The sequence below is a fragment of the Acipenser ruthenus genome, chromosome 10 (assembly GCF_902713425.1).
Source record: "Acipenser ruthenus chromosome 10, fAciRut3.2 maternal haplotype, whole genome shotgun sequence".
Lineage (NCBI taxonomy): Eukaryota > Metazoa > Chordata > Actinopteri > Acipenseriformes > Acipenseridae > Acipenser > Acipenser ruthenus.
The window spans coordinates 47,685,017-47,698,772 of NC_081198.1; the positions used below are offsets into that span (position 1 = coordinate 47,685,017).

At 35.9% G+C, this 13,756-nt stretch overlaps 1 protein-coding gene across 1 annotated transcript in view; it reads right to left on the minus strand.

Moving 5' to 3' along the window:
- Positions 1-6,273, minus strand: part of LOC117412417 (inactive dipeptidyl peptidase 10-like) — a 182,163-nt gene extending 175,890 nt beyond the window's left edge. The window contains exon 1 of the mRNA XM_034020830.3: positions 6,003-6,273. Coding sequence (XP_033876721.3) covers positions 6,003-6,062 — 60 coding nt within the window. The 5' untranslated portion in view covers positions 6,063-6,273. The remainder of the gene's footprint in view (positions 1-6,002) is intronic.
- Positions 6,274-13,756: the final 7,483 nt, after the last annotated feature.

Genomic DNA, 13,756 nt, shown 5'->3' on the forward strand with positions numbered 1-13,756 from the left:
GTTTTATCCCATACATTGATACAGCACACAAAGGCTGGCTACTGCAGGGCTGTTTTAGATTCATTGTACAGTATGTACATACCCATTATAGAAACAGACAAATATGTATTATAATGCTGACAGTCTTAAAGTTAGTACTTATATCTCAATCAGACTAATTTTAGATCTCAATTTTAAAGCACTAAAGAGCCATTAGTGTGATGCTGATAAGCCAGATTTATTTCCTGCAGAGGTGGTGAAAGCCCCTATCAGGAGAGTGACATGTCAAAGTAATATCCTGCTGTTCCTGCTCACTTGGTGCTAATATTGATATCCCTCTGGCTGGAACATCAGGAATCTTGCACCCAACAGCAAAACAACATGCATGCTTAGTCTCATTGCCAGCTTCCTGAGCACTAGCTCTTCATAGTACAAATGGCCAGCTGTCTCTCAATACAAAAGCCTACAGGCTTCTGTGAGAGGCACAACACATACCCACAACCCAACGGTAATGGTATTGTAATAGTATTGATCAAGATAACTCGATCATGGTTCTGCTGCTGTCATATCACTGTCTTTCAAAAAATCAAGAAGAATACAGTCATGCAGTCAATTGCACATACAATGGAAAAGTCATTATGATTTGTACTTCAACTTGCAAGATGTACAATCCGTTGTTTCTGTCTGCATTGACAGAGATAATTAAATAGTGTTCATATTCAGCAAGTTATTAATATTATTATTTGCTAATAAAGTTCTTATTCTGATTTATTCATTCTAAAAGGCAGTCTTACTTCGAGGCACTTCTTGTAACTTCTTGTCTTACTGTTGTTTCTTGGCCCCCGTTAGACTTTATTGTAACGTAGGTGGGGATTAATAAAGCAGTAGGTAATGTATTTTAATTGGATTGCTACTACTTGACATCCAGAGGAAGTTTGTAACTAAGCTCCACAGACATATCTTCTGCTGCTTTAAAGGAAATTCTAATTAATATTACATTTCTTGTGAAGATAATTCCATACTGAAACGTCCCTTCTGCTCTTAGAGGCCATAACACTGTAATTAAAGTTCTTCATTACAACCATGAACTACATGGTGTGTGGTGTTTAAAGGTGTAGAAGGACAGGATGTGGCCAAAGTGTTCCTTTATTATATTAACAGGAATTTGAATCCTGCTAAGTTTCTTTTAGCTTCCCTAAAGAAAAATTAAACACTCTGTAGGTCAGACATGGTTTCCGCAAGCTCTAGATCCTTGAATAAAAATGTTCTTAAAAAGTGATTCAGGTCACTCGAGTCACAGTACAATCATCCAATGTATTTGTATGTTAATCTGAATGGATCTTAGGGGTTTTCTGTTAATGGACTACAAAGGTTTAAAGAAAAGAAAGTCAACCGATTATTGGACAATAAGCACCTTTCTATCAAACGCTCTGCCTTTTTTTAATAGTGATGGAAAGCATTGCCTTGAAGGTAATTCCACTCCAGAATATATTAGAGAGGCTTGCTACAAAAATACACTAGAGGTCAGTGCTAACAACTACATTAAAAGTCCTCATTATTCTAATTCCGAAAAAAGTTAAATAGGGGGTAAAACAGTCACATTAAATTAATAACTCATACATTTTCAACTGATTTCAAGTTTAGAGAATGCATTTAGAAAATAAGAAGAAAGTTTTTCAGTCATGGTTTGTAGTTCATGGCTGCTATGGATGTTGGGTATTTGTATTCCAATTCCAAATTGACCAACTTCATTACCCTTTATTACCCTAACCCTTTGATGTGGTTTTAAGAACAAAATACAAACGTTTTGCTCGTTTATTGTTTATGAATAAATGTAATTGGAAAACACAGGTTAGGCATGGAATTAATAGATATGAAGGATTTGATCCCTCCAGCTCCCAAATCAAGGCTAGTTCAGAGGTATATAACAGGAGATAATAGTAATGTATATACAGTACATGGCTCCAAAAATGATTTAGACAGTAATGCTATGATTCAATATGCATTTGCATAACTTTTATGGACATGTAATAAACATGTTTATAAATGTTTTATAATTAGGTCTCTATTATATTGTAAGCTGTAGTCTTCTTGCTCAAATTGACCTTGATCGATTTTTTCTTATACTGCATCTATCCCTGCTCACACTCTGTATATAAGATCCAAAGGTTCGTTCAGCCAATCAGAACCCCATGGAGGCAATATGTTTGCGGGTGTATAAATCCCTGCTCTCTCGTACACTGGGAAACAGGGGTGGCCACACAACTTACTCTGATATAAATGTTTCCTTGCTTTTAAAACCATAAAACCTCTGTGACTCATTCATTTTAGTAAAGCGTTTGATAACTTTAGTCTCGGACTTACAGGTCCTGAGTTATCTTTCATTAGTATTTCCTAATCCTCAACATTCAATTTAGCCCTTGATGGATTGTATTTTATTTCACTTAGTTGTACCATTTGGCTGTCAACACTGACACATGCATGTTTTGATTAATCACATGATTACTGTATTTAGAGCTTTTGATAAAGGCGTCTGCTAAATAATTAAATAATAAATATCCACTGAACAGATTAATGAAACAGGCCTCCTCCTAGTCAACAAAAGGTCTGAGCGGTTTTAGTTTTGTTTATTTTTATTTATTTTATTTTTTTTTTTGGGGGGGGGCAGGTATTACTATCAATGTGCAGACAAAATTTGAGAAAATGTCCCCACAAAAATAGTAACTCCTGACATTGTGGGAAGATCCCCAATTTGTAAAACACCTTTTTAAGAACTAAATATGCCTTTAAAAAAAAAAGTGCCAACATATTTAGCTTGTTGTTGACTTTCACCCTGTGTGGAGTTTTATCTGACTGGAGTTAGAAATAGTAAATAAAAATTTAGTGAGAGCCAATGAGAAGTCCCCACAAATATAGGAATGCAAACATGTGTGTGTGTGTGTGTGTGTGTGTGTGTGTGTGTGTGTGTTTGTGTTTAATAATGTATTTACTTTAATTCTCTTGATTTTATTTATTATCCTTGGGTCAAACTCTTCAGTACCAGTTACCTTGATGACACTACCATTTTTACAGATGCTTCCTTCCTCAATACCATCAATGTTTTTTTTGTCTAAACACTACCAAAGCATCCATCTTTGATCGGATACATATTGACTGAGAGTTCAAATTGATCAGTTGATTGACTAGCTCAGAGGTCCCTCGCTAATTCAATTATCAGATCAGTAGAATCCTGACACTGAAATACATTCAATTGATCTACACAGCCGCAGAACTACATACCTCCACTAATTAGACATTTATTGGTCTCTTTGTGTACCAATGGGGATGAAAAATAAACATCTAGCAGAGTAAGTGATTCCCTTGAGTGCATTTCTGCCTGTAAAATAGACTAAGGAAAGGAGTAGGGAAAACATAGGTGTGCCCAAAGCTGATGTCTAGAAACCATGTAAACAACCTTTCAATTGCTTTCCGTCATGTTTTTATTTTTGTCATCGTCTGGATGTTCTCATTCCACATACTGCTTTCATGTATGCTATTTCTATTGACCTGCCATAATACAGTAAAGAGTGTAGACAGCAGTAAGTTGTGGTGCATACAAAGTTACATTTAGAGTTATAAGCTGGCACCCCCCAAAAAAGTTGTTTCTAAAAACTTTCCATTTGTAATTACACATGTAATTAACTATAGCTGTATACTATAGTGTTAACAATGCCATATTGCATACAGTGTTACCCAAACAGCTGTCATAGAGCAAATAGTTTTGGATTGGCCAGATATATTTGAAAAACAGGTAAAAAAAAAATGTTTTGACTGACAACAGATTGTATGAATAAACAAAGGAAGAAAGAATCTGACTCTAAAGAAATTAGCCACAGGGACTACAAGTCTTCAAAAACATTTTTCCTGTCACGCAAGATGTAATTGCAGCATGTGATTATACAAAAATAGCTATTAAATCTTAAAAGCAAAATATAGAAATTGTAATATTCTAGTGCTAAAATATGATTAAAAAAGAAACTTAGGAATTGGTTGTAGAATGGTAGTAGCTTTGAAGTCTTGTGATTGCAGAAATACTGTAATTCAGTGCAACACATGTACAATCAAATCTGTGATATTCAAAAGGATTTGTTGTGCAGTGTTCTGCTATGAATTCCATATATAATACATAAAAGGAACACATTGTCAATTATCATGCCAAACAGGATTGCTTATTAATGTAAGACCGATTTAAGCAGTATATCTCAAATGAAATACAGTGGCAGAATTCAACTCATGGCACATTCAATGAAGATCATATTTTCTGGATAAACCCAGGTCTGATAAGAGATAAAAGAGAAGCCGGTGGGCATCAAATGGCTCGCCTGACATCAAAACAAACAGAGGAATATAGAAGATGAAAAAGACATCAAATACCACTATAATAAGTGCCATCACCCCAGCGCCCCCTAAGTTACACTGGCCAGCAGTGGTGCTGCTCTTCAATTGACTTTCTACTTCCCAGTTATACTGATGTGGCTCTTTACCGTTCTCGCCTCTTTATTGAAAACACCCACCTGGGAAATGTGGCCAATCAATATTCTAGGAGAAATCCAGTACTTTGGTTCCCAGAAATGTCAAAGGCTTACCAGAAAGGAGATTGCAGTAACTCTTTCCCTACACGACTATGACCAAAGCTTGTTAGAGGCAGATTCTGTTGTTTAATATTTGATCAGACAAAGGAGTTGTCATATACTGTATAGGGTATATTGTTTTATTTAAATTGCTTGCTACATATGATAAATGTGTTTGTATGAACCTCACAAAATATCTTCTTTTAACAGACATTCTTTGGTTAATTAGTTTGAGTTGATTCATTTTCAAATTGGTTTGGGTTAATTAGATCTTGAGCATACTACCTGACTGGTTAATAATATTGATTACGTTGTTGTTTAAGCAAACAAAAAAACCAATTTGGGGACCGTTGTAGCATTTGATGAATGTGACCCACCGACCAGGCCAGTTGACCTCACTCGTGTAAAACTGAACAAGGAACATACTGAATAGATGACCAGGTGCGTTTCTTCAGTTAGTGACTAGTCAGTCCTGGTCTCATTGCACCATTTTCTCAGATGTTGCATCTCAATTGAACTAAAATGTGTAAATATTTTCTAACAAGATTATAAATGTACTTTAGCATTTAGTAATTGTTTGAGAGCATCCTTTAAACCCACAAAATAAAACAACAGTTACCAAAATAAACATTACAGAAAAAAATGATATAAATACTAAAACATGTTTTTATAAGATGTATTATTTTGAACACACTATTTAAACGAACTGCTATACAAAGCAGAAGACAAGATCATCATCACAAATATTTCCTACGCTTGTTGGCTGTTGTTGCAGTTCTTAAGAAATGCAATGGAAAGTACCAACAGTGCTCCTGTTACATTGCTTGATCAAAGTGTAATGTATGTGCTATGAGCGTGGCTTTCTTGTTTCTAGTGGTCTCGGAGGAAGACTGAGCTCTCTAACAGTTTTCCATCATATCTACAGCACATAAAATATTAAAACGTTTGATACACTGCAATTTACAATTTAATTTACTAACACACTTTAAATCCTGAACAGCAAGCTTATTTTGTGTCTCTTAACTGTAACGGGGGGGGGGGGGGGACGACAGTTAATTTGGCAAACTTTCCAAACTGTCTTCTCAATCGGCCACTTGTCTGTCTGCGGTCTTTTAACAATCGCTGACATACTTTAGATTAAATAGTTTAACAATGAACTGGTACCACTATGGAATTTAAAGTATACATTGCATACTATATCAAATACTTTTCCTTTAAGTCTGATTTGAGCTCGTTAAAAAAAGTAAATACAACGTCGAAGTAATTAACACAACTTAGTACCGCACTGTATCCTAAAAAAAAGAACACGAAAAACAATAGCGTTTCTTTTGAGCGTTATTCCACACACGCATTCAAAAGTCAAGGTTGATTCTTGTAATATGATAATCACAACAACATATGAGAAATGCCTACCTTGATTGTCTTGGAGGAATGACACGGAACATGATGTGAAACAGTGACAGTTTGGTTCATGTTTCAGCACCTTGAACAGAGCACACCGTTCCACAAAGCGGAAGATCAATGTGGTTAACACAGCCTTTGATGTTCCAACGTTCCAACGCCAAGTCCCATTGACTGTTAACTATTTTATTCTCTGCTTCTCTTATATGTCTGTAAAGAGAAGACCTTTGTAGTTTACTTCTGCCAGTCCCTGCAGCTGTTTCACAGTGTGTGTGTACGTAGAGAATAACGTCGAAGACTGCACTGCTTGTACCCAACCTCCTTCTAAAATGGGACTGCTACACAGCTCACTCTGGCATCTAGGTTGGATTCTACAGAAAACAAACAGCTGCACAAAAAAAAAAACAACCGCATTGTGTGGGGAGTTACGTGGGCTATCAAATACCCTATACAGGTATTCTGAATGTGGAGAGGCTGATTGCTTATTAGTCCTAAAACTTTTAAATGTATTTTTTATTTTATTTTATTTTATTTTATTATTAAAAAGCTTCAATTAACATCAAGGCATATACTGTATGTTATAATGCCTGATAACGTTAATTCTATAGGGAAGTGATGAAGGTAGATTGAGAGATAGCTTGAAAGACACATAGCTAGATACCGAACGTATCTAGTACATGTGAATATATACTGTGTGTGTATATATATATATATATATATATATATATATATATATATATATATATATATATACTATTCTGCTACTGCTAATCCCCTAATCTTTATGAAACAAACACCGTTTTAATATTAATTAGCTACCATATTAGTAATACTGTAATTATGCGACATCTTTGCAACTTTGGTAAATAGAACAAAGCAGTGTATTAAAAATAAATAAATAAATACAAACACCTTGTTATTCTAACCTATGTCTCTTCTTTATGTCAGATGTGTTTTTTTATTTTTTTTCATAGAGATTATTAATTGACTAAATTACAATTTACTGATGTGATATACATTTCTCATATATTCTATTTTTTCAGTTTTTTTTCCTTCATGGGAAATCAAGGTCGTTATAATTGAAATGAAAGGTAAAAAAAAAAAAAAGCCCATATACGATTGAGCAAGAGGCAATATGAATGGAACCATTAATAATGATCCTTAACTATCCAGTTCATTTATTTTCTCTAATACACAATATTCATTCAATTAAATTGAGCAAGGAAACAATTAAGTTAATTTATTTTCATAGCGAGTGCATTTTCAATTCCTATTTTCATATCCCATTTTCTCTTCAATAGACCTGTTTCACTCTGCAGGCTTCACTGCTGTTTTCATGAAATTATTGACCATCAATTTCCCCTACCGATCAGCAACCAATTTCCCTTCTCATACTTCCAAGAGGAAACGGCAAGTCACTGATTAAAATGTCCCCATGTCTCTTGAAGGTGGTTGTGGTGGTGGTGGTGGTGGTGGTGGTTATGGTGGTGGTGGTGGTGCAAAATGTTCAGTAGATGCCTCAAAGTATTTTAAGACTTCTTTTTTTGAATATATCTTGTAATTGCTATCAAAACGGGTTGCTTTACACTAATTTGTGGTATGAAATAGTACATATTTGATGTGCCTTTTATAGTAATACTGTATGCTGGCATTTTTTTAAAGAAAAATGAAATGCACTGCCTGGCCTTTTGATCACTATAGAATATTAAATTTTTATGAATCCGGGTTTAAGTAAAGACCTGTGGTCTGGACTTCACTTCAAGAGCTAGTTATACATCAGCTTACAGTCCTTACTACTGTTGTTATTATTCTTTGGTTTGTGGTGTTTCTGGCTCTAGCTGAGGGGAACAGTGGAAAGTCACCGCATTTTGAATGCTAGTTACTTTCTCTTATATTTTGCATCTAAATGCCTTTTTTTCTTTCAGACAGATTGGACAGAATTGAAATTCACACATTTGCACACACATATTTATATTTATTGCAGGAAATATTATTTGAACAACACACATACTCTACTGTACACATCCAGGTTTCTTTTTTCAGCAGATTGGCAAGTGTTGCAGCAGATTTACAAGGACGCTACTAATGTGATATTCTTCAGGCAAATGATTCGAGCCTTTTCACAGTGCAAGGTACAGCTTTACTATATGAAATATGGTGGCACCATTTTAACATATCAAATGCATACTTTTGCACCGAAGATAACAGTGAATAGCCACTGGAGCACACAAGGAGGCTGTGTGGTTGAGTGTTTAAAGAAAAGGGCTTGTAACCAGGAGGTCCTTGTTTCAAATCCTGTGGTCCATCGTTCAGATGAGACGTTGTTGTAAGTGACTCTGCACCTGATGCATAGTTCACACTCTGTGAGTTGCCTTGTATAAAAGCATCTGCTAAATTAACAAATAATAATAATTATAATAATAATATCAAGACTCACTAGATGAGGACTGGATTATGTGCTTTAAATGTAAAGTTTAGTGAAAAGAGGAATGCTCTGGCTACAGATACAGTATTGGATACCATTCTTCAAGCACACATGATGAGCAAATCTAGATCTTACAAATATCTGTATTGAATCTTGTTCAGTGTTATATGTGTAGACAAAGATGTGTTGTTCCAAATTGAAATGTTATGTCCCACAAGAGTATACATATTCCTGAGTCTATTTATAATATGTGAAATGCCAGAAAGGATCCTATTATGTGACTTGAAGGTGTTATTTAGATCTGCCAATGTTTAGATGAATTGAATAGACCCTGTGATGTCTAAAACATAACATAAATCTTTTTTTTGTTGTATATTGTACTTTCCTAATCAAGAAACTTACTAAGCAAATTGCTTCATTTACTGTAAAGGTTGCATACTCATGTAATTTACTGTTTGAACCTTTTTGTTGATTGCGTTCACACATAATATTTCACTTATTGAGTTAAATGCCTTTCTGATTAGGATCAAACTGCAAGCACTGTTGTTGTTTTATATTGTCCCAAATAACTGCTACATGATGGATGCAAGTCTTGAGAGAATACTGAAAACAATTTGAAGGTGCTGGTTCTTATTAGTATTGTAAACATCTTACTGTATGTATGTGGTTTGTATCCTCAAAATTCTTCCACAGTTCCACAATGCAGATGAAGGCTTCAGCCAAAATGTTTGTCAACTGGGTTTGATTTAGTGTTTCCTACAGTAGTCTACTGCTACACACTGGGCAGCTCAGACTAGGTAAAGTATATGTATGATTGTACATCTGATTGAACCTTTAGATTCGAAGCCTGCATGCTGATGTGTTTTCAGTGCATGTGTAATAGGCAGTGTTGTGTGATACACGAGCATTACGGATGCTGTTCTAGCACAACACAGAACTCCCTGTCAGCAAAGATGCAGCTGAGGGACTGACCAGGGCTGCTCAACATGTTCAAGTACAGTACAGTCTATTGATAGAGAGACTGAGAGTGAGGGAGAGATACATACTGCTTATTGTACTGACCAAAAAAGTGACAATGACACCCATCTTGCTTTATAATTGGCCTGTTTTAGAAATTGACACCTACAGTACAGTGGTACTCACTTGTGGCTCATCCACTACATTCCAGTCCTGGACCTGGTTTCACTCATCTCGTTAAATATTGCACGACCTAATGTTAACTTAGGTTAGCCCAAGATTAGTGCTAATCTGCGTCTGTAATTTCTGTAATTTTGAAAATAAGATATTAAATGCCCAACGCTTCCTTATAGCCCTGACAACAGGGTATAACCACAGAAAAAAATTAACAGAAGTTCTGGGCAAGGCTATCAGCTGTGGCAAGACACTGTGGGTCTGCTTGAAGAAATACCAGCAAAGGTGCACAAGGGCACACACAGAGCCATCTCTTTATTGAAGTGTGATAAGACGATAAACTGCACCACCTGTGTCAAGTTTATGTCTGAAATTGTGTAATGAAAACTGTTGAAAGAAGGCAACACAGTGTGAATGACCAACAAAGTAGAGAATGACCAATTCCAAAGGGAAGGTGAGTCTCAGAAATCACTGTGGCACCACAAAGAAACCACAGGACTGGAAAAATGGAAGAAAAGCATGTTACTGCATGAAGAGCACCTTACTATACATAATCAAAGCCTTTTTAAAATAAATAGAAACACTATTAAAAGCTGTATCAATAACTGTATTATACTGTTCACTTACGATATATTTGCTCAGACTTACAGACCAGACACTACACTTATGGATATTTAGATATTTTGTTTTTCATTTCTTTTTTTATATTGTACCCCTGCACTGATATAATGACGTTGCGGGTTTTGCCACAGATAATAAAATAAACACTGCATTCATACATAACAATAAAGTCGATTTATGTTGGTTGCTTTCGTTCATTCCTGCTCAATCACTGCGAAAGAGCTGGTAGTTTTAACTCAAAGTTGAGACAAACTTACTTCTGTGTATTAGTTTTCTGCCTTCATGGTTCTTAATTAAAAAGTCTGGCTTACAATAAATGGATTTATAAGGGTCCATACTTTTAATTGTCTCTTCTGACTTGCAAATAGTAGTTTACATGCATCATTTTTACAACTTCTGACTTATTTGAAGTAATTTGCTATGCTTCATCAGTTTTTAAAATGAATGTCATGAATAAATTATGAAGAGTCTGTATTTTAATTTACATGTTTCTGTTGTGATGCCACTCTTAATTGTCTCGCCTCATAATATAACATTGCAGCCTTCATCCATCACATGTAGATATGAAATATGATTAAGCTTGTGCCCTATGAGAAGTAACAGTGTCAGATTTAATTCTGATTAATCCAGAAAACATGTTGAAAGCAGTATTTAAATTAATTCTATTGAAAACAAGTTTAAGTGTTTATCTTAGCTTTTAATGTCGTGGTAGAGTGTTGTATATAATGTAATGGCTATATTTGTATTTATTTCACTGTGGCACAGCTCCACGGGTACATTGACAGACAGGGTTAAATGCAACACTAACCTCATTGTCTTTTATCGAAACGTACTGGATGTTGAGAAACCCACTGAGATGAACTCTCACATTCAAGAATGTCCCCAGGGAGATCACTTACACCAACGGTAAAGGGAATTGTTAAAACTCTCTTTAAAACTCCATTCTTACAGGTCTTCAATCTTGAAGACAAACCGGCCTAATAATGTTGCATCAAAGTGATGAATGCAGTAAAAGAAAGGATGAACATCAGCAACAAGACTAAGACTACCCATTCCTCATTTCTACAAGATTACAACATAATAATGATAAACATCTTCTAAGGTTGAAGTCAGTGCCACATGCAGTAGTACAGTGCAGTGAAGTCAGTGCCACATGCAGTAGTACAGTGCAGTGAAGTCAGTGCCACATGCAGTAGTTCATTGGTTGGGAATGGTTTCAGTGCAGGTGCTAAAGCTAATAAGAGGAAGGAAGATGGAGTTTATAGATACAGTAAATCTTGATGACTGGAAATCATATCCTTCCAACAAAATATATATAACCTACTGTATATATTATTATTATTTATTTCTTAGCAGACGCCCTTATCCAGGGCAACTTACAACTGTTACAAGATATCACATTATTTTTACATACAATTACATTATATTTTAAACACAATTACCCATTTATACAGTTGGGTTTTTATTGGAGGAATCTAGGTAAAGTACCTTGCTCAAGGGTAAGGCAGCAGTGTCCCCCACCTGAGATTGAACCCACTACCCTCCGGTCAGGAGTCCAGAGTCCAACCACTACTCCACACTGCTGCCGCTATTGTGAAATAGTTAGGTTTAAGTGATGGACAGAATAAAGAAACTACTTCCAATAAATGTTACGGTTTATACTGTATAATAAATCATTTTCCCCATATCATGCAGTACATACTATGCTTACATTGTATTCCCGCTAGTACCGTTGTGCCTACTAACACATTATTTGTCAAGAAAAATGATATATTCAGAGTTACCTCTTAATCCTTTGGCTTGTATTAACCCTGAGTCAAGCACATAATGTCTTCCATTCTTTGTAATCAGAGTCAGCATGGCCCAGTGGTTAGAGTTGACACCACTCAACGTTCTAATGAGACTGGCTTGGGACTGAATAATCAATTAATTATGATTCTTCACTGATCTACTGTACTTATCTTTAGAAAAGCAGTGGCAAGGGGTCCCCGAGTGGCTCACCTAGAAAAAGCATGGTCGCGTGGTGTGCAGGGTCATGCAGTCAGACCTTTGCCCTCCAGAAGCCGGTATGTCACTGACATCCGCTCTCGAGTTCCTGGGTGTAGGAGGAAGCTGGCTCAGTTGTGGGATTGGAGGATGCCCATTGATCCTTTGGTCTTCCTGAGCTGTGGGGGGAATTTCTGTGGTGAGGGGAAACAATTACTGGGCATTCTAAATTTGGGAGAAAAAGCAGGGGTAGATAAATTGAGCACTATACATTTAAGAAGAAGAAGAAGAAGAAGAAGAAGAAGAAGAAGAAGAAGAAGAAGAAGAAATCTACTGCTGAACTACTATACACCAGAATAAAATGTTAAATATAGAATAGGTACAGCAATCACACATGCTGCTTCTAGATGGAATGCTGTCTGAGAGTCACTTAAAACAAATAGTGTGCATGTGTGTTTCTCTCTCAGCTCAGTTTATCATGTTACAAAGACCTGAATATCTAGCAAAGTTTCAGGTTCGGTTTCTGGGTTACAAAATTATAGGATGACAAGTGACCTCATAAAATTCTATTCCAATATGTGTTATTTGTAGAACTGTATAGTCCCTGTAGTGTTTTGCTTTGTGGAATCACTTAAAAATAGCAAAAGCTCAAACTACCAGGTACTTTGTAAGCAAAAGTAAGAGTGAAGAAGGTACAGTATGCTTCATTAACAAAGCTAAGCAACACTGCTGGCACCCGATCAATGCTGTAGGTCATGTGATTAATAATGTATAGTGTAATCACCACATAATGATGGCAACACAGGCACGTTACCCCATGGGAAATAATTCTAATTATAATGCACCTTAGGAGATGACAGTTATTAACTCTCTTTTTTATTTCTTTTAGAATACACATGTTCAAAGTAGTCAGGTGGGTACTTTGCAAGATGAGATACTTTCCGAGGGATTCGAGATTATAAATGTCTCTGTGGATATCACTATTTATCCATAGTTTGCACTATAAAGCTTGTCATTTAGGTTTTACTTAGAGGATCAAAATGTCATTAGTTTCTGACAGCATAAGAAAGCCAGAGGGGAACTTTACAACATTAAAACAAAAGCAGAGTAAGAGTAATCACCAGGGGCAGCTGAAGTGGGAGTATTAACTTATTCTGGGAAAACTAAAAGATTAATATGGCAACCGTAAATACAGTTCCTTATCCTATACATTACGTGGCTCTAAGAACCTAGTTGTGCTTATGAACGAGGTTTGTTAAAATGGGGGAAGCATGTAATGAACTCTCTCAGTCAATAATATAAAGATGCATCTGTCTGTCTGCTCATCAAAGGGAACGTATCACTTGTGGCACAGCACCCAGCATGTTGGTCTCTGAACCCAGAGACCGGGGTTTGAGCCTCAGGTACTACAAATGTTAAGGGCATTGATATACGTTCCTTCAGTACTTTACACAATGCCATGCAGTCATGTTTAATTTAGATTATGTGATCTACTGCTAAACCTTAGAATTAAAAACAGGCATTTTCAAGGTATCCAGAAAAAAAAGATGTACAGTTTAGTGCAAACACTAAATAACATCAAAGCATATTATACTTTTTTTTT